This window comes from Melospiza georgiana, chromosome 1, assembly GCF_028018845.1.
Source record: "Melospiza georgiana isolate bMelGeo1 chromosome 1, bMelGeo1.pri, whole genome shotgun sequence".
NCBI lineage: Eukaryota > Metazoa > Chordata > Aves > Passeriformes > Passerellidae > Melospiza > Melospiza georgiana.
The window spans coordinates 120350352-120371895 of NC_080430.1; the positions used below are offsets into that span (position 1 = coordinate 120350352).

Below are 21544 nucleotides of genomic sequence, written 5' to 3' on the forward strand. Positions count from 1 at the left end.
GACTTCACATGCAGTGCCTCATCCTGTGCTTGTGTTGCACTGGATTCTGAATATCTTATCTCCCATTTCCTATGTGTCAGCTGCTGTCTGGTAACAAGAATGGGACACTATTTCTCCATAGAGAAGTTGAGAAAAAGTTGACTTTCTGGGCTTACACAATCTTGTAGAAAGGCCCAGTGATATGTTGAGCCATTATCAGTGCATTTGTGGAGAAGACTGAGGAAGTGATGAAAAGCATGCCAAAGGTGATACTTTTTCTAAAGAAGAATTAGAAGAAATAGGGTAGTGTTAATAGTGTATAATAGGAGTGCCTCCTGTGCCTTGCTTTCAGTTTCTTTAAATGCAGGCTCCTTCTGTAATTAGAATCACAGGTGAGATTTTCAGCAGCTGGTTTAATGATGGTTCAGTCCCAAACTAAGTCCTTCAGGGCAGATAATTGGTGTCTGGGAAAGTGCCTACATGCTGATCCAATGGATATGGATCCTGATGATGCCTCCAAACATGCTTGCAGGGAGAGTCTCCTGGGGGTTTTGTCTGTTCTTGTCCCTGCTTCCCTTGTCTTACTCAGAGTGAGTGTGATTTGCCCTGGCCTTAGAGGTATTTAAGGCATTGTGGCAGCAGCTGGAGAGGCACCAGATGAGTACACAATTACCTGATCTAGCCTTGGACATTGTAGGCAGAGGTTGAAGCATAAGCACCCAGAAAAGGATCTTTTGATTATAGTGCTACCATCTTTAGGCCATTACCATTTTAAAAAGAAGAGAAAATGTTTCAGTCCAAGATAAAACAGTCTGATTAAACTTCAGAAACTTTTTCTAATCCAGTTTGCTTATGTAGAAGAGAGTAAAAGGAGGATGCCACACACTGCTAAACTATGTTGTGTTTGCCTCTTGCATGCAGCTATGAGGAAGCTGTACTGAATATTTTATAGTCAGGCATTCATTTGTGGGTGTAGTAGATTTGTGTATGTTCTCATGGTGTCAGGGTTCTGCTCTTGCCGTGCTCTTTCTTTACTGCAGGCAAGGGTCAGCCTGAAAATTGATGTTGTTGTGGCTTCCTGCAGGAAACAGTGAAAATCCTGCTGGCTTGTATAAATCCATGGAGAAAATGGACAGTGTAGCTGTTGATAGGCTTGAAACTGTGCCAGGAGGACTGGTGATTTCTGATCTACTCTATAACTTTTTCTGTGTTTTCTCCTGTTCCAGGTCTCCATAAGCCTGTTTAAGTTTTAGCTATTTCTGGTCTCAGCATTAATCTGTCTTGCAGGTTATCTACATTATCTACATCTTTCACTGGTGGCCAAGTTTGATTCGAGGGGACTTACTTTGATATGTGGTTTTTCTGAAGTTCCCTTCCCCTTTGGTCTGTTATCAAAGTTGAGCCGAGGGACCGCTTGTTTTTTAGTTCAGGAAATGCTGTAAGCAGAGGTAGAGATTCTCTGCTGACTGTGTCTGTTCAACTCACTTGTACCTGGCATCCTTTAAAATTCTGCAATTTCCACTTTTGAAGCTGTGGATTAAAATGTCTCTACTGTTTTCTCTCCATTATTACTTCATGTAGTTATCCCAGCATTAGTGATTTTACTTGCTGTTGAAAGCACAGCTGTGTTCCTAACTGCAGTGTGGTAAAGATTAAGGCAAGTCTGTCCCTATTTCTGTAGTCAGACCTACAGTTCAGATGTAAGAAGCTCTCAAGAGCTGATATGCTCAAGGCAAATAGAAATTGAAAGAAATCTCTGATCCACTGGAGCTTAGTGGCAGAGTGAAAATGCAGTTCTTCCAAGTTTGTCAGTTCAGCTTAGTGTTGGTGACCCAGGCACGGCTCAGAGGAGATGCCTCAGGGAAAGAAAATAATCACAGCCAGTGATCTTCCAGGCAGCTTAAAGAACAAAATGTGAACATTACAGTTTTGGTTTCTCAGATGATTTATTCTTCATCTCCCCAGTAAGATGAATAAATTCTTCCTGAATTAATCTGGTTGACACTTCCTCCTTTTGTTTTTCAGAGGTCTTTCAGCATCAGATATGAAATAAAGCTCAGTCTTCCAAGACTACAGCTTTTAATCCATACGGCTCCTGTGCTGGCATTTAAAACTCCGACACTAAAAATAAGAAACTGAAGGGATGAGAGAAATACAGCCTGTATTGTGAAAATGAGTACAGGCATCTTGGAAACCTTTGTTACAAACTTTGGTTTACAAGAGGAGAAGGACAGTGAGTGATATCAATCAGGGAACACCTAATCCATTTTAAAGCTTTACTTGTTTTTCTGTGATGAGCAGTAAGACAGATAAAACACGGGGGCTTATGCTCAGTTCCTGATACCGGACCTCAAGTAGATAAAGGTTGACACAAGTGCTTAGTAAAGTCTAAGCTTAGTGAAACACTTACTGGAAGTGGTGCCTGTTGACTTGTTTTAGTGGACCTATTATGATGGGGAAGAGCTCAGTTAACCTTTACAGCTCAGTTATAGTGTGTGGCAATGGGAAAACACTCTTAATCTCATGCTGGTATAAAGTTATGGAAGGTGTGCCTTGCAACAAAGCTTTTAACAGTAGCTTTCCAAAGGAAAAGAGAAACCAATTTGAAACCCATGGTCTGTGTAACTGTGTTGAATAAACTGTGTTCTAGTCAAATAAAGGTGGGGAGAAGCTTAACCCTGCTCAACACTGTAATTACCTAATTGGTGAAGTAGGGAACAATCAAATTAAAGTAAATGCAATTGTAGCTAAAAAAAAGTTTCTGAGTATCTTGCAGTATGGGATGATCTATCACTTAGCTGTGATTATAATGGTTGTAAACATTCCTTTTTGTTCAAGTCATCAGATAGGTCTTTGAAAATTAAGTTAATTTTAAATGGCAAAAAGAGAAATAACAACATGAAGTTTGATGATCTGGCTTTTGAGAGCAAGAAAAATAGTGAGTTGACTGACTGAGACTAGTTGAGTATCAAGAACAAATCTTTTCACTGGATTCCAGGAGCTTTGGCCTTTGTGCCAACATAAATATGGGTGTCTCTCTAATAGCAGAATTGCATGGGATTAGTTTGTGCTTTTTGGAAATTTATGATATGAAATATAGAGTTTACTTTTATACTTCCCTGTTTTAAGAAAATAGGGAGTCAGTGTTGAACTGGGCACTCCTTTTTCCTCTGGCTATTTTTAAGAGATGAGGTCTCACTCTTTCTAAGCCACTTCTCTCATGTTTGTGAGTTGATCAGACACATCTTGCTCTAAAGCTGTGCTGCATTCAGTGAAGCAGCTCAGATGGCTGTGTTGTGCTGGCCCAAACAGAGGTGTGTAGCTATGCAATGTTAATTTTGGCTGCTATAAGCGCTACTGAAGCTCCTGTTGTTATCAGTGGGGTCCAGTAAATAATGTGCTAGTTCTCAGGGAGGGCAGGTGAGGAAAATGCTGTCCTTCTGTGAGTAAAGAGGCATCTAGTTGACACTAAGCTTTCTGCCTTTTTGATGGCTTTATTCTCAGTCTCTTGTGTTGTGCCCTTCTCACATTCTGCAAGGAAATTTAACTGTTCCACTGAAGGGAAAGGATGACCTTACACCCTGTGTTCTGCCAAACACAAAGTATGCCTGGTAAGGGGAAGGAGGGACAGAGAAGGTAAATATTCAGACAGACACATGATGCTGCCTGTGTCTCTCTCTAAAACTCACATGAAGAATTTGTTTTCCTCATGTCGTCTTTCATCTCTGATGTGACATTTAAATGCGCTCAGCATGTTCTGACAAATCTGAAGTGCCCTCTGGTAGAGATTCATGCAGTTGAAAACCTTTGGTATTGAAATAAATTGTTCTGAATGTAAAAGTTGGTGGCATTTCTCAGATGTCTGATACCAGGTTGTCATCTTCAATTATTTCTTCATGCCCTTTGTTCCTACAAAGTATTCTCTGCAGTATGCCCAAATCTGTTTCCAGTATGTCTACACAGCTCAGTGAGCTTTTGGATGCGCTTGTGTCTTTGGAGAATGTGAGTGATTTCAGTGAAACAACAAAGAACTACAAGCATGAAACTTTACAAAATAGCCATGATTGTGGCTTTATATGTACATATTAATGTGCATTTCCTGCCAGCAAAAGTTCTTGTCACACAGGTTTTCAACAATGTGAGTTAAGAGCTCCTGTACCTAAATTTTCCTTCTATGTTCACTTTAGGATAACATGATGGAATTCAGATTTTCTCAAGAAAAGCTGCAGATGTTGGACCAGTACCGTTGACGAGACCTCCTGACTGCAACACCCAGAGCAGGGTCCTGTGAGGAGCTTGTCACAAGAAGCACACAATGGATCTCAAAGAGAGCTGCCCAAGCGTTAGCATTCCCAGCTCTGATGAACACAGAGAGAAGAAAAAGAGATTTACTGTAAGTATGTAGGAGAGTAAGCACTGTGGGCCAAGGCATAGACTATTGGTGCCTAGCAGCTTTCTTCTCTTCTGCTGCTAAGCTTCGTATTATTTTCAATAGGTTTATGGAAATCAGTTTCCTTGCTCTTGTGAGCAGTGGCCATAGTCCGGTGTGAAAAGTTGTGAATATTTTAGTGTTTACCTGTATTGCTTTCTACATAAAGAACTTGCCTTTACAATTTTCTGCTGATTTTATCCCAAAATAGCTGCATTTGCTTGTATAAAATATTTAAGTATCCAAGTACAGGAAAAATATTCTGGTACCATTTTTGGCATTCTACATGATTTTTCATGAAGACATTTATTTTGTAAAGGGATAAAGTGTGAATTTGGTTCTTTGTGAGGGTTTGGTTTTTGTTTTAACATCCATTCTTTCACAGATATCCTATTATGCTGTTGTAATTTTTTGTGTAAAATGAAAAAAGATATAAACCATCAAATTTTTTCAAAACCTTTTTTTCTGTCTTCCTTCCTGTTTCTGATTCTAATGCTTATGAGTTTTTTCCTATCCTGTTCCCATTTCCTTGTAATTTCTCTCCCTCTTCCTTTCTTTACCTTCTAGTTTGACTTTCTGGTTGTGAAGTCTTCCTGTTGTGTGGGAAATTCGTTGCATTGCATAGTGAAAAATAAAGTAGTGTGGTATGGATTTTTGTTTGGCTTTTAAATAACCCTAAGTGATGAGATCAAAATACTTCCCTTAGAAGGCTCAAACTGTTTCGTTGCTCTTGTGCAACTTCCTCTAAGATTTTTTTTTTTTTCATTGAGCGAGTTAGTCACTCTTCAGATGAGGAATGCAAACACTGTGGAAACAATATGGAGTTGCTGAAGAATACAACAATACAATGTTTTACTAGGAGTTATGCTGTCTCCTTCTCCTCTTCACCTCCTTTTTTTTGGAGAAGAACAGTGCTCTTTGATTCTGCAAGTGTGTCAGGATGTAGCTTGGGGAAGAAGTGTGCCAGTAAAGGGAACTTTAAACAAAAGAGAACTTTACTAATTCATTAAACCTCTGCATTCATGTGAAACTCAAGTGAGCAGAAAAACCTTTGTGAAAGTCTAATCTTGAGCAGAGCAGTTCTGTTTTGTTGCCTCAGTGCTGGCAGTTCTGCAGTTAAAATTTGCCAGTGTGGTACATGGAGCATGTACTAATGCTCTGGTGTCCAGGTCATTTTACCTGAAGGTCTGTGAGACAGCCTGGGCAGTGTACAAGCACTTTCTTGGGGCGTGCCCTTGAGAAAGGAGTATGAAACATCAGAAATGGGGGGCAGAGAGAGAAGAGGGGAAGGAATCCAGCCTAGATTACACTGTGCAGAGGTACACTTTGTCCTGCTGTCTTCTGCTTTCTGTGCCAAGGAGTAATTAGCAGCTTGACAAGAAGTGCTTTCACAACCAGGCTTTCGAATATTATCACATATATTTTAGGATTTGGTAACAGAAGTGAGGGTCATACTAAACTTCATGGTAGAAACTGTGAATTCCAGCATGTGTCAATGCTGTTTCTGTGTCCCCTGTGCTGTAGCTGTGTGTAATGACAGGATCCCATCAGTACTTTGGCAGGGAGTGAGAAAGGGATACAGGGGGAAGCAGCTCATAGCAAATTTGTGGTAGGTATGACTTTCTGATAGCTACAGTAGTGCCATTTCTGTAAAGAGCAGTAAGAAGGGTTTTCACTTGGGGTGAGAAGAAAGGTCAGAGTGATAAAGGCTAGGAAGGATTTCAGGCAGCTGTATAGTCTTCACCTTACCATTGCTCATAGAGTGTTTCACTGCTGCTTCTGAGACTCTTCTAGAATCTTCCTGGTCTGAACAGAAACTGATTTTCAGCTCAAACCTTTCAATGGCTCACTGAATGCTGGCATGGAAACAAGACAAGTGTGTGCAACTTAGCTTTTGCTAGCTCTGCTTTTTCCCCTCACACCCCGATAAAGCATTTTTAAAAACAATCATGTCTCTGAGCAGGCATCATTCTGATAATTAAAGGAGCTTTTCAGTTTTGTCTCTGGAAGTGAAATCCTCATACCTTCTGATCATTTTCCTGATCTTTTATTGAATATTTTATTTGGTTTTGTTAAATACTGCATACTTGTGATATATTTACTACTGCTTTTTTTTTCTTTTTTCAAATGTTTACATGTTTGCAGTTTTTGGGTTCTGGCAGGGAAACTTTTTTGCTCCCATTTAATGCATGGCAACAGCCTCTGTGTAAATCCATAGAGGCTGATCCTCATTTTTCAAAAGATTCAGCATTCACTTTCTCCATAAAAGGAGTAAAGTATTTCCTTGTTTGGGACCATATCTAGCCTATATTAATTGCTTTCTGTCCTTGCTGCATATTAGGTCATTCTTTTGCCTGTTTTGACAAATAGCTTTGTTTTGGGTTTCTCACTTTTATCCCTATGCTGTTTGATGTCTGAAGCTTAATTTTCTCTTCTGACCTGTTCTCATCTCCCTTTACACCCAGATCATATACAGGCTTATTAAAAAATCTCTTTCAAGGATGCTGTTTGTCTGATTAAATCTGAAAACTTTGTCTCAGACCTGTGATGTATAATATTAATCCCCAGCCCTGTGGAAATTGGGAGTTGTTTTGTTTTTTTTTTTTTATTTGTTGACAATAAATATTTTCCTTACTTACTCAATGATTGCTCTGTCAAAATTGGAAAACAGCCTACCTTTTTATTTTTTCTTTGTGTAATAAAAATCAAGCATTTAATCCAGGAGCAAGAGCCACCACAGACAGAGTTGAAGGCTTTTAATTTCAGTGACTTCTTTTGTGAAGAAATTCTACTGCATCCAGAAATAGCTGGATCCTGTCCTGTCTGTATCTAGGAAGACATTTTATGGTGATGTTTTTAGGAATTCTGCTCATTTTTCTTCCTTTTTATTTTTCTCAAAGCTTTGTGGTTTTTACCCACATACTATGAGTTGTGATGCATCATATCCATGTTTAAGGAGTTTTCTAAGACCAAATTTGGATTAGGAATAATTAGACTTGAAAAGGTTATTATCTAAGTAAGTCTACATTCTTCCTCCCCACCTTTCTACAAATAAGCATTGCACATCCCTCTAATCATTACACCATAGCTGAGAATAGTAAGACAGCTCTGACATGTCATGGTTTTAATTTTTATCAGATTCTTAGTGGATATTGTGTGTTTTCTTACCACTCAGTGTGCCCATAACTTGAAGCTGTTCCTCAGTTGAAGGCATGCAAGAGCTTTGTTGTGTGAACTGGATGACCTCATACAGGTTTTTCTATGCTCTCTTGTGTAAAAAATGTTGATTGTGTCATTGTTCTGCAGCTACTCTGAGAACAAAACTGTTTAAATTTAGCGGTTGCCAAGGAGGTGGATATCATCTCGTATCCTGAGTTCTGCTTGCCTGTGCACTCTGCTCTCTGTGCTTCTGCCCAGCTGCCTTGGCCCTCTGCTCAAGTGTGTTGGCATTGAAGTGCCCTGCAGTCATGGGCAGCAGAGGTGTTTTGTGATGGAACACTGCTTGCAGGATTTGATTGCTGTATAAGTGACCCAGTTCATGAGGACAGTGCTCAAGTTTTGCAGCTGAAGCTTTTGCTGCCTACAGCGTAGGGAGGCTCTAGAGGGGGAGTGGGTTGGTTTTATGCTAACACTTGTTTAGCAGCATGAGGCAAAGTGGGTTTTCTTAGAAAGTCTCATCAGCATTCTGCTGGATGCTTCCATTCAGCTTCCTGTGCTCCCCAGGGCCAGGAACTGAGAACAGCTTATGTGAGCAGTTAGCAGAGCCTGACTGCAGCCCTCAGGCTGAGGAGCCGAGGGTGGTGGCTGCCACTTGCACTGTGGGAGTTAGAGAGGGAGCCAAGGTGCTGCTGCAGGGCAGAATGGAGGCTGGGGCATTGGTCCAGTAGTCTGCACTGGGAATTAGCAGCACTCTGCACTCATTTCCTTGCTGTGCCCATCCTCCTCCCTGAAGGAATAGCTGAGCTCCTTCTGGAAGTACAAGAAAGTAGAGAAGTGAAGACAGCTATTGCCTGAGAGACAGGAGAAGCCTGCTGGACACACAGCTGCCAGCCAGGTTCGTGAATCCAGGGACTGACAATCTGTCTAGTTACTGAAGTCCTCTGTGGCATGGCCTTTGAAAGGCCTGAAGTGTGCAGTGGGTTCCAGCTATACCTCCCTTCATCACAGTGCTGTGTATTATGTTAAATAGGCTGTATTTCAGCCACAGCACCACTTCTTCCTCCCTGAACAATTGTACCATCAGCCAGGGTTCTTCTGTATTCAAGGTGTTCAAATGAACAGTTATCTTCATACCTTCCATATGTACTTTTTCTTTAGGTTTTGGTGAAGGCAGTCTTCAGTAATTTTAAATGCTTTGCTTCTTTAGTATTCATCTTTATTATGAATTACTGAGTTGTTAACATATTTAATATTAAATTTTAACAGATTATCTGATGGTCAGGTGCTCTTTTTGGATAGTAACTGATTTATGAAACTCCACTAAATCAATTTTGGTGTTAGTTTTTGCTTACCTGGTGTTTAAAAAATTTTCTGCAAAGTATCAGATTCTTTTAGTTGTTCTTTTAATCATTTCTGTTGATGTCTGTGTGACTTAGCTATAAGAAATACATGGTTTGATAAGTGCATTTACACAATAAATTTAACAACCTGCCCTTACTTTCACCATGAGATTAAACCTTAGAAGTTTTACTAAGCTTTGTGGGCCATAACACTGTCCTTGTTCCTCCAGGTTTACAAAGTGTTGGTCTCTGTTGGCAGAAATGAGTGGTTTGTCTTTCGACGGTATGCGGAGTTTGATAAACTCTACAACACGGTAAGCAAAAAGCAAGCTATGAAATCATGCCAGAATAGCAGAGTAACACTTGCAGTGTTATGGTTTGAGTTAATCCTCTCTTGAGGAGTTTGAGTCAACATTTAATAACCATAGGAGTCTAATTAAAGAAGATGATGGAGTGGGTTTTTTAAACTTGGGTTTTTTTGAATTTCAGACTCAAAATCCACTTATTTGTCACGTTTTTTTATAGTTCCTTGGCATCATAGCTCGATGAAACTTCCAGCTTAGTTGTTGTCAAAACATATAAAATGTGCTTTTGTTCATGATACAAAACCCACAAAACAGCTAGATAGATGCATTCCTCCTAAGGAAGTGTTTTTCTTTGAAGTACTGAAAGCAATGACCAAATCCTTGTTTCTTAATAGAAATTTTGTAGTCAGTCATTGATGGCAGTTCACACCTGCAGTTTCAGAGCAGGTATGATTCTTTGCACAAAAAAATGTGGTCTGTGTTCCAAAAAAAATAGCCCCCTTCAGCAACTAAGTATGGATTTCTTGTGTTTGTTGCTAGAAGAGGGTTTTTGTGTAGTGGGCAAGTGGGGTAAATACTTGTTCAGATGTGAGTATGAGTTATGTGTACTGCGCCCATACTTTCCTGCAGTTTTTTGTGTTTAGAGACCACAAGTTTTGCTTTAACAAAAGAGGAAATAATTCCCCTCTGATTCCCATACTAAAGTATTACCAGCTGCTTATTTGTGCCTTCCCTTCCACTGTCTCTCTGGGAGGTAGTCAGGCCTTCTCTCTCCTGCCTCCCTGTGCATGGATTTGCATGTGGCAGTGCTCTTCAAACACAGGCTGTGAGCTTGGAAATGTTTGAGCTGAAATGCCCCCGGATTCCCCATGCTAGGCTTTGCCTGATAAACCTGTAAGGGATGTGAAAACAGAAAATCCTCCTTTCCGAGGGAATGTTGGTGATCCTGTTGCCGTGTTCTCTTGCCATTAGAATTGGCCTTGCTCTGCTGAAGTTTGTTCAGCCCTGGTCTCTCTAAAATGGGCAGAGGTGAGGTCCTGGGGAAGCATAACTAGGAGGACATTTACTCCAGTTTTTGTTCAGAAATTTGTACAATATATACACCAAAAAGAACTCGTGCTGCTAACTGAAAGAAATACTGGTGTTGCTAAGGGAAGAATTGCCAGCTACTGCTACTCTCTTAAAAAGGATGAGAGTAAAATTGTTCTTCTGGAGCACTTGAAGATGAAGTAAATGTAGTTGAGGCTTGATTAGTGCCAGGTTTGGGGTTTTCTTAATATACAATTCAATGTTGTTGTGTACGATCTTCTGGTCAGTTTATCAAGTGAAATAATAATTGAATTATCAAGTGCAGGATCCTAAAATAGACTGTTCATCTACTTGTAATTTTGATGTAGGGGTAGACCACCTGTGATTTCTAAAGCTTAAAGAATGTAATTTGGACAAAACCCAGATGCCTGTATCGTATCCCCTGTATCCCATCATAAACCTCATGCATAGAGCTCTGTGCAGGCAAGCAAATAAAAGAAAAACAAACCCAAAAGAGGTAAAGAATTGATGGAGGAAGGAAGAAAAACAAAAAGAACATTGAAATTTGGTTTTATAACCTGGGGCAAATAATTTTGCACTGTTGCTCTAGTAGTCTGTAAAATGAAGATGAGATGGCCTTTGAATTTAAAAGGATATGCCTATTGCAAACAAACTGAGTACAGATTGTTCTGGGTATGTTTTTTTCCCCTTGTGTATGAGCAGAGGAAATGGCACAGTGGAGCAGAATTACTAATAATCAGGTGTTCAACCTGTTCATCAGAAAACAAACAAAGTGCAATTATTTCTAGGTACTTTAATGTCTAAGCACAATCCAATTTTATGTGTTTTGTTTTCAGCTAAAGAAGCAATTTCCCACCATGAACCTGAAGATTCCAGCTAAAAGAATATTTGGAGATAATTTTGATCCTGGTATGTCATCATCTTGTTATTCATTTTGTCAGTTTCTTTATATGAAAATTGATCTATTCCAGCCTACAAGAAGCTGTCTTAGATGAGTTTTGCAGCGGTCCTCAAAACAGTGACTAAAGCAAAGTTTAGTCATGCTTCAGTCAAGAGCAGGAACTAGCGTGGGTAGGTGTTTTACCTTGTGATTGTGAACGAGGCATTGCTTGGTCGCCCAGTGCCTCTCTTGCAGTGAAGGCTATAGCTCCTCCCAGCCCTCCCATATTCAGGATTCTCATTCTGAACTGTCACATGTGACCTCTCTCCTATAAAAGCAAAAGCCAAACCTCAAACTCTTCCTTAGCATTATGTGTAGTCCATTTTGAACTTTCTTTCTGTTACATGCCTCACATGTTCATTTTCCCTGGAAAATGAAATAACTCAAGGATTTATCTTTGAGGACTTTTGACCTCTCTGTATCTAAATGTGCTTCCTTGTACAGTTCAGGTGAAAACGAACTTCTTCTATAAGTGGAACAACAACAGGAAGCTTGTCTGATATGAACGTGATGTGTGTGAGATACCAGTGATAGGTGGCCATTTAGCTTGCTCTGTACACAGTGAAATACAAATGAAAGTCACTTGAAAATTCCCTTGAAGTAACCTGGGTGGCACCATGGATGAATTAATAAGAAGGCAAATAGGAAGGCCAGGCCATTGCTCTGTGTGTTTGTACAATTCATTCAAGCCATTTTCACTTCAGGTTTTTCCCTTTGGACCCCTCCTGCCCTCCCCTGGCTTGCTGATGTGGTCAGACTGTAGTTTCATCTCCTCCTGCACCTGTTTCAACTGTTCATTTTCTCCTTTGCTGAGGAACAAATTGATCCAAAGCTGTTGAACTCTTAGGATGTGTATGTTTGGGTTTTTTAAAGTTCTGACAAACGAACCTAGTTTTTTGGCAGTTGCAGTTAATCATCTGGATCCTGATGTGAAGTACTGTTTTATTTTTTATTAGAATAATCAAATACAAGTATGCAAGCTCTGATGTTCTCTTCTGATAAAGATGTAAACGATTGCCAAAAGTTCTACATCTATTTTGTCTACAGGGACTTTTTGTTTAGTTCTGGTTCCTTTTCTCTGACCTTGGGATTCTCAGAGGTGGCTGAAGACCAGAGAATGCCATGCAGTCTGGTTTGCTGTACAGGCAAATATGCAGGTGGATTTCTTGGAGCCAAATTTAGGAAACTGAAGTTTTAAGGGGGAAAAAACCTCAACTAAAACTTTATTAAAATTATATATGTAAAACAAAGTCCTCCAACTTGTTTCAAATTTCCGTGAACTACGCTGAAATCCTTGAAGCATGAGAAACCAAATAGTTCTCAAGATGTTTCTTGCTGGGAGGCAGGGTGGAGATGGAGCCATGATGCTTATGTAAATAATTCTTTTTCTTAACACTGATTTATTGAAGCTTTGATGTAATGTTTCTGCTGGCTCCTGAAACAAGCTACATATTTTACAAATATTGAAAAGGTATTTTACTTCTGTAATCCATCCATGGGTATGCAGCATTGTACTATTACATTGAAATACAGCAGAGTGAGACCTTTACATCCTTTTACCCAAAACTACCAAAAATACTGTCATTTAATTTGTAATTTAAATGCTTCAATTTTATTGGCACTTAGGTTATTTTAAAATTAATCTTGTTTTAACTTGAAAAAATGGAACAGAAACCAGTCAGAATATAGAACCTGAAAATTTCAGATGTTACAGGTGTTTTATCTTCACCAGCATGGATAGCCCTGTAGGCTTAGAGTGACTGATGACACTGTACATCTGCCACACTGAAACTGCTGATGTTTTTCACTCCCATAATATCTGTATGCAAATTTACTTTTCTGTTAGATGTCAGTAATTTGGGATTATTAAATACCCTAGGAAGGGTTCAGGGATTATATCCCTGAAAAATATGGACATTTTTCTTAATATTTTAAGTACAGCTGTTAATTAAAACTTAAAATTTTAATAATTGTCAGTAATCTGGATATAACAGTCATTGAAATGCCTTAAAAGTTAGTGCTGGAGCGAAATATTCTTTTTTCCATACAAATTTTTGTTGATATGAGTGAATGAAGGATAGGATTATTCCATTTTACGCTTTATTTTATGTTAGAACTCAATTTCTATTCCAAATCCTTTGTGTGTCTTTCCGTGTTACTACAGAATAGTTACATGTCTTAAGCTTTAGACAAGGGAAGGGATTCTGAGGATTATCTTTTTTTAATGTTGGAGATGATGTCCAAAATCTAAAGGAAAGTATTTTATTTTGTTATCTTCTTTATCTGAGTGCCTGCTGGCAGGATGAATTGTGCAATTTTCCCCCTGCCATACATATATTATGGAAATATGCTGCTTGGTGGGACTGTTCATGTAAAAACTTGACTTGTGTAACTGATGGCAGGTTTTGCCTGTGGCTTCTTGGGGTTTTTGTTTCTGTGGAATCAGGTGCTGTAGGGCTCACCCGTGCAGCCTTCACTGCAGTTACACATTGTTCTAGGGTGGCACTTCTAATCCACCTGGCTTTCAACGTTTTTAAGTAGCGTTACAGAGACGCTGAAATTTATTCTCTCAGCTCAGTTCAATGTTTAAAGCTTGCAGTTTTCATACGTAGAACCAATCCTGTTCTAAATTAGTCATGGGCCAGTCTCCTTTTAACTGCTGTTTTAAATCCTAAAAAACCTGAGTAAGAAAATAAGCTGACTGATGATTCTAATAAGCTGACTGATGACTCTAATAAATCTGTTTTTTTCAGATTTTATTAAACAGAGAAGAGCAGGACTGAATGAATTCATTCAAAATTTAGTTAGACAGCCAGAGCTATGCAACCAGTAAGTAGTTTCATTTCTGTTTTATAAGGACTGTTGAAAAGACATGAGATGAAAAGATATGTTAAATACAAAATTGCAAATTAGTATTTAACCAGAAAATGTATTTTACCTGTTCAGAGCTCTTCAGTATAAAAAAAACCACTATATATGGCCATCCATTCAGGAAAAATCTACAGACTGAGGAATATGAAAGTGTTTTTGTTTTCTGAAAACCAACCTACAGATCAATTTGCAGGGAATTAACTGATCTTAATTCCAGGGGTGGCGATTCCACTGTACACTGCTGCTGTGCTGGGCAGGTGTTTGTTCTGCTAGTGGCTGTACTGTTTGAGAGCCCTGCTGTCACCTGCTGCTGTGTTGCTGGCAGGCAGTCACTGCCTGCATCCTTTTCTTGTTAAGGGCAGTTCATGTTTAAAGCACGGTAACCAAGTGCCTTAATTGGCTTCCTGAGGTGGTTTGGGACAGCCAAGCTGAGCTGCCTAAAGGAAATGATGGATAAGCTTGTGCCTAAACTCTTCCCAGCAGGATAAGCTTGTGCCTAAACTCTTCCCAGCAGGATAAGCTTGTGCCTAAACTCTTCCCAGCAGAGGAACTGCAGGTGTGTTCAACGCTACCAGTGGTGAATGGGAGGTGGTGCTAGGACAGAGTCAGCTCCAGTTAAATCTGGAGAGCAGCACTTTGTGCATGAACTCACTGCAGGGCAAACAGGCACCTTCTTTCAGTCCAAAGCTGTAATCAGTTTCAGCTAAGTCCATGCAGCTTTCTAGATTTCCTGAACTGGTAAATTGGTAAAGCTCTATGCTTAGCTTTAGTGTTGAGGAAATGTCTTCAATAAATATGCTTTGTTTAATTAGCCTATTTGTACAGCCTGTGAAATTGCCTATTTCCCACAGGAAAAAAGTAACTCTAACAGAATATCACTGCAGTTTGCAGCATGCAGTCAGATTTTCTTTTTTCACAACAAATGAACTATTTAATGTCCTGTCAACCTGAAATATGCACTTCCTTTCCTTTCTAGAAAAATAAAAATAGGAGCATTTTAAATATACTTCCTTTGATTAGTGAAAAAAGAATTAGTAACAAAGTCTTTATGGAAGGATACCTTTCTACCAGAGCAAACACTATGAGGTTTTTGTTCATGGTACTATTCTTTGGGAAATAATAAAAAGCACTTTAATATAACAAATTACTGAAAATCAATCTATTTTGTTTCATTGGGAAAGGATACTGGTTTATTTAGGCCAGTCTCCTCTTCTGGCTCTCAATATAATTCCAACTACCAAATATTTTTGTTTCAAAACATACAATATTTGTTCTCCAGAGGTAAAATGGTACTTTTGTTTTTGTTATGGACAGCATAAAATGGTGTGCTTAAAAAAAGAAAAAGTCATCAAACCTCAAATCCACCTGCCTTCCTAAATTTTTGTGAGCTTTTAAAATTGTTTGATGCTTGAATGTGACTGTAGAAGAACCAATATTCTTTAATATGGCACTTAACTTGCCTGATCCATTAAACTGACTTTAACTAGGGTTAAGAAATAGGCCTGATAGTGTTTGGTGCTGATGAGTGTGTTCAATAATAAGCTTATTAAACAGAGTTGACAATAAAAACAGTAAATAGAGACCAAAGTTTGTCTTTTACTATTCTCCTCTACCCCACCCTTAAAGAAGTACTGAATTAAGCAGGAGAAAAAGCTGTACGCAGCTTTTAATCCACAGTTCAGTGCAAAAGCATTTAATTTTGTAGTAATTTCTGTGTTGTTTCTCTTTTAATCACTGCAAGGTGATTGTTTTTCTGAAGTGACTTTTTACTTTTTGCAGTGTTGCATTGCAACAAATCATATTTATAATTATGTAATCTGTCACCTTTTCTGTTGTGCCAGTAAATGTTGTTATAGAAGAAATACCAAATCTTTGATCTTGGTGCTTGGAATTTTTTATAAAATCTGATGGAAGCTACTCAAGGGATTTGTGGTGACTGAGTCTTCACAGATAGTCCATCCTTGCTTTCTTAGTTTTGCTTTAATGTGCTAATTAAATTTGAAACTAGGTCAAAAAACTTATGTAAAGTTAGTGATGTGCAAAGAAGACTTAGTGGGTTGTGTATCCTCACAAAACCATTAGGAAATTCACCTTCCATGGCATCTTTTAAGCATTAAAACCAATGTCAGCATGTCATATATTTTAAGTCCTGCTTAGGAGAATTGTTTCACTAAAAGCTTAAGGATGATTCAGTATGTTCTCATTTCTAAGGGTGGGAAGGCACCTGAACATCTGAAGTGAACAGCAAAAATGTCAGATTCAGTGTGTCCAAGATGGTAATATTTACATTATTCTTTGAAACATGCAGCACTGTGTTCTTATTTTCCATCAGTGGATTTTTTTTCCTTGGGTCTGACACATTTCTTGAATATTGTATCAAAGCCAGACGTTTTGCTCAATAAAAAATCCAAGAAAACCTAAGGTGAATTGGAGTGCTTAGAGATAGACCCTGTGACAGTTTTTCCTGCAGTCACTGCCAGGTGGAATACAGGGTGAGATCACTGGCTTAGTCCAGATTGGGAATTAAGATGGGCTTCAAGCTGCATTTCCTCAAACTTACTGTGATAGACAGCTTGCTCTCACAGGTGTAATGCAGGTGTTCCAAGAAACGGTGGGGATAAAAGGGCAGAAAGGATAGAGGCCTGACAATGTGTTCCCCTCGCTGACTGCTGTCCTTAATAGGAGCTGAGAGTTTGTTCCTAGTGAGCACTGGGAGCCTCCCTAAAACACTGCACAGCTCCTGCAAGTGGGCTGCTCACCCCCTCAAATGTAGGCCTTCACTGAAGTATTAATGCATTTAATTGCTGTCTATCAGAACATGTCCAAAGAAAACCTGTTTGAAAAACTGTATAATAGAGGATGCATTAAAGATATAATGCAGTTATTTTTAAATAGTCCAAAGTAGCTCCTTAATGAGAATGAGAACATTTGCATAACACTTGGAGAACTCAAGGATGACAATACTCTGCAACCTGTGGGGAAATGAGTTATCAGTTCTGTAAGTGAGAAGCCGGGTCTGAATGTGTTCCTTAGAAGAAAATCAGTCACAGTCTTTCTCTGATTTCAAAATCTGATGAATATAAAAGTAAATGTGAAACCCACGAATTGTAGAATCTTGCAGTCCATGCTGGGGAAAGCAAACTTTGCACTATGTTATTGTCCTCTGTTAAAGTGTTACTGTGCTTTATTGTATTAGGGCTTTTTGAACTTCACTTTCTGAAAGAAAGATAAAAGTGGTTTACTTTTTAAGAAAATGTGGTAAGAAGAGGGAGGAGTTGGACACTGTTACTTAAATACAGTGTGTCTTAAATGTTAAGTTTCTGGTCAGTGGCTATGAATTTTACCGATTTGCTTCAAAATTTGTGTGACCTTTTGGGTTTGTTCATATTTCTGCGTGCATCCAAAATTTTTGTGTGGTATTATATTGTTTTTGCAGGAAAACTAATGCAGAATGACTATTACATAAGCAACAGTATTAAGCAGAGCTTGACATTCTTTTGTGTGTTTCAGAGATAATCCACAAAATAAATTTATTCAGTCATTCAGTCAATCATAAAAATCCAGACAAAACCAACTTTTGCTGGTAGTATATGTACAATGTATACTGAGTATCCCTTTTGAAGTGGTTTTCTCAACCCTTTTGATTTCATAGGTGAGGTTATTTTAGGAATAGATTCCATGTGTTCTTAATACATTGAGTTAATCTGTGTGAGTTAATAGCATAAAAGTCATATCAATCTGTATAGCATTTTGCATAACATGCTGCAGTCTTGCCTAAGAAAATAGTACATAAGTTTTTAAAATTTTTAATCAGTAGTTCTTTGCAGTGCTTTTAGAATTGCAAATGTGAACACTATAACATCAGTTACAATTCTGGCTGTTGTGGAGTTGTGGGATACCCTGCAACTGTACAGCAGCCTTTTCCTGTGAATTGATATTTTTATGTTTTTCCTGCTGTGAATTCAGTCATGAACAAAGTTACTATAGTAACTATTTGGATGTATGACAACATGGTCTGTTTAATCAGCCAGTTGTCCAGAATAATTAATACTGAAAGGTAATAAAGGTCTGTTTCTGTTTTTCTCTCTTGTGAAAAGCATTAACCATAACTTTTTATTCTTGATTTTATGATATCCAAATGTTCTGAAATTTAAATTGTTGTGTCATTGTTGCACCAATATTACTACAGTGTTCAAACCACTGTGATTTTTGTCTTCCTGGCCTCAGGATACAAGACAGATGCTGAAATAGATCAGAATTTGGAGCTCATATAAAATGGGAAGTATTAAACTGAAATAATGATGGGAAATTATGTGAACAGTCTTGTTGCTGTGCTTTAAACATGAAAGGCTGAAGGTAACTGAAACATATTTCAAATAGGACTTAGGAACACAGAATGTAGGTGATGAAAACTGGGAGGCTCAGATAGCCTAGGATATGAGGTAGGTTCAGTAGTGCTGACAGGAGCTGGAGAAGTGTCAGAAACTGCTCATCTCTTACTTCTGATCCTCACTGATCAGATGGAAGGTGAATGGATTGAAAATAGGGAGTACATTTGTTTCTTACTTAAAATCACCCTATTTTATATATTCTAGGGACAGATTAAAAGAGCAGCTCCATAGTAAGCTAGTGCCTTTATTGTACTGAATGGCTCATCTGGAGTTTCCTATCAGTGACTGCCCTGAGTCCTTCTCAAACAACTTTGTCTCTGAAATGCAGGAAAGATTTATTCCTTGATAAGAAGGTTGGTTGCCTTTTAGTGAACTGAAGGAACTTGAAAGATTCAAATGATCTCTTGAAGTGATTTATACAGGATATACACAATACCCATCTTTTTAGGAATTAATTTTTCCTCAGTTGTATTTCATTATTCTTGCACTGTGCTGTGGTTCAGTAAGTTCATTCTTTTGATCTGTTGGACAAGCCTTTCTTTCTGGAAGAAGAAATTTTTGGAATTCTCTTACTTCCCCACCTTTCTCTTAGTCCCTGTCCCCAGCCCCACCAAGACAGAGCTTGAAAATGCTGCGGAAGATAAAATGCATCTCTTTAGGTACTGTGGGAGGTCTGTCACTAATTCCTGAAGTAGTTGTGTCCTGCAGCTGATTGAAAGGATTTCTGAACACTGTTTTGACAGTGTCCAGCCAGAAGGAATTCTGAATACAGGATCACCATCTTCTGCTTTAAAGTGAATGGGGAGAGGAACGTTACTGCTGTGTATCTCTTGGAACACGTCTTCCCTTGGGATACAGATGAAGTATTTCATTCCCTGTTGTATTGGACAATTCAGTTCATTTTAGAAAACAAAAATTTAAACTCTTTGGTTTTTGGGAAAAAAGTTGGTTTCTTGGTGTCTGCTAGCCAGTTAGAACTCATGCTTTCTTCTGATAATTATCTTTAAATGCAGTTCTGCAGGGTTTCCTTCTGAAGTCTTTATATACATATACTTTAACATGTCAGGTTTTTGCAAGTGAAAAGGTTTGTGCTGTATAACACACTTGGCAGTTGAATTATGTTGCTGTAAAAGAAAGTATTGCTTGTACACAGTTCTTAATTACCAGAACTTAAATATAAAACTTAGTGATGAGTAACTCCTCTGTATGCTGCTGTTCAGTCCTATGCTCTGTGTTTATGGCTGAAAATCATGCAGATTATTGGTGTGCTAATGAAGTTAACTGTGTTTCTAGCCCAGATGTCAGAGCATTTCTTCAGATGGATAACCCAAAACACCAGTCAGATCCATCTGAGGATGAAGATGAAAGGAGCAGTCGGAAGGTAATAAAACAGAAGTAGAACAGTCTTCTAAATTTTAGCTACTTGAGGGCAATCTTCTTAGCTATATTATTTACTGAAAACTACTGGTACACTTTGCAATAAATCCCCTCCCTGTTCTTTTAAACAACTCAGTTCCACTGTGGGCTGTAAGCTATTTTTCTGTCAGGTGTGAACTGCAGAGAGGAGTAAAAGTGATTGTTGGCTTTGTCTTGCTTTTCCCCCCCTTACTATATGGGTTAAAGAAACACCGCTTTAGTCATAGCGTAGCTGTCAGAGTTTTTGCAGTCTGTTCAAAAGCTCTTGCTAAGAACATCTGGCAAGGAGAAGGGGAGATTGAATCTTTAATTGTCTTTTTGTTTGCTTGTGTGTTCTTCTTTTTTAAAGATGGGGAGAAATAGAATTCTCTCAGGGGGAAAAAATGCAATCTTTCTAAAATTCACTTAGGAGGAAGGATGGATTTAATTTCATTTCATATATAACACTGTGTGAGGTCTTTTTTGTTTCTTTTGTCAAGAAAGCCACTATATAGCTGGATATAGTCTCTGAAAATTAGTTTGCAGCCTCCAGAAACAGTGCTGTTTGAAAAAAGGAGTATTTCTAGGAAGGCAGAAGGGCCATATTAAGCTTGTCCTCTCTATTACTTACTACTTGGCATAAAGATGTGATATTAGCACTTCTTTTCACTTCTTTTCTTATTCAGCCCCTGTTAAAGATGTAAGGTTTGTTTCAGTTTGTGTGTGATCCATGGGAGATTTAGTGTGTTCTGAAAGTTTCATTTTAAAGTCACTAGTTTAAGATACCAGTTTCCTCCTCCTATGAAAGGTATTTTAAGTAATGTGGAGTGATATAAACCATCTCTGGAAAATCAATGATGTGTTGGCCTACAACAAATTCCAAAAAGAGAGCCACTGCATAATGGCCTGGACCCCATATTTTTGGTGGAAAATTCACCTTATGGTTACTGTAAATGATGAAGCCAAACAACAAGAAACAAAAAAAAAGCCTAAAAAGAAAAAAAAGGGTTTTTTTACAGTAGCTCTTTCAAAACCCTCCAGCATCACTGGCTCATTTCAGTCAGTAGTGGCATCCAGTGCTGCTGTCAGACCATTTTCCACTTCTGAAGTACTGCTTTGTGCTGCCTGGCAGCCTGTCCCCAGGTAACTTGTATTTGTGTGCAGTTTATTCTTCTCTGATGAATTCCAGAATCACAATGAGAGTAAAAATACCACTTTTCTAAATCAAAAACAAAATGGAGAAAACCACGTAAATGACAGTGACTTCCTCTGCTCCCTGTAATTTACAAATTCTGCCTGGGTGTGTACCAGTAGGATTCATGGAATTCCAGGAATTGAGTTATTTAACCTTTAATGTCAGGATAGAAAAGGTTGGTAATGTTTTTGTTGGGGTTGAAAGAATGTTCACTTCCATGTTTTTAAAAGCACTGTGTCTTTCATTAATTACTCTTAGGTAAACAGTGTGGGTTTAAAATTATTGTATTAGTAAGATCTTGAAGAATTTGGATTAAAAGGTAGGAAATATGTTAATGAAGCAAGTACAGAAAGGGTAAGTTCTGAATGAGGAACAAGCTGTTTATTGAAATACCCTTCAATCTTTATTTCTGATCTTTTCCTCTCTGAATGAACACAGATATTTTATTACCTTCATCTTGGAACAGGATGTGTGTAGAAAGAATTTGTGA

The 21544-nt window shown here is 38.5% G+C and overlaps 1 protein-coding gene across 2 annotated transcripts in view; it reads left to right on the forward strand.

The window, feature by feature from the left end:
- Nucleotides 1-21544, forward strand: part of SGK3 (serum/glucocorticoid regulated kinase family member 3) — a 55173-nt gene that overhangs the window by 25071 nt on the left and 8558 nt on the right. For both annotated transcript variants that reach the window (XM_058033109.1, XM_058033118.1), the window contains exons 2-6: nt 4167-4372; nt 9138-9221; nt 11099-11171; nt 13956-14031; nt 19758-19845. In XM_058033109.1, the coding sequence (XP_057889092.1) occupies nt 4295-4372; nt 9138-9221; nt 11099-11171; nt 13956-14031; nt 19758-19845 (399 nt within the window). In that variant the 5' untranslated portion in view covers nt 4167-4294. The remainder of the gene's footprint in view (nt 1-4166; nt 4373-9137; nt 9222-11098; nt 11172-13955; nt 14032-19757; nt 19846-21544) is intronic.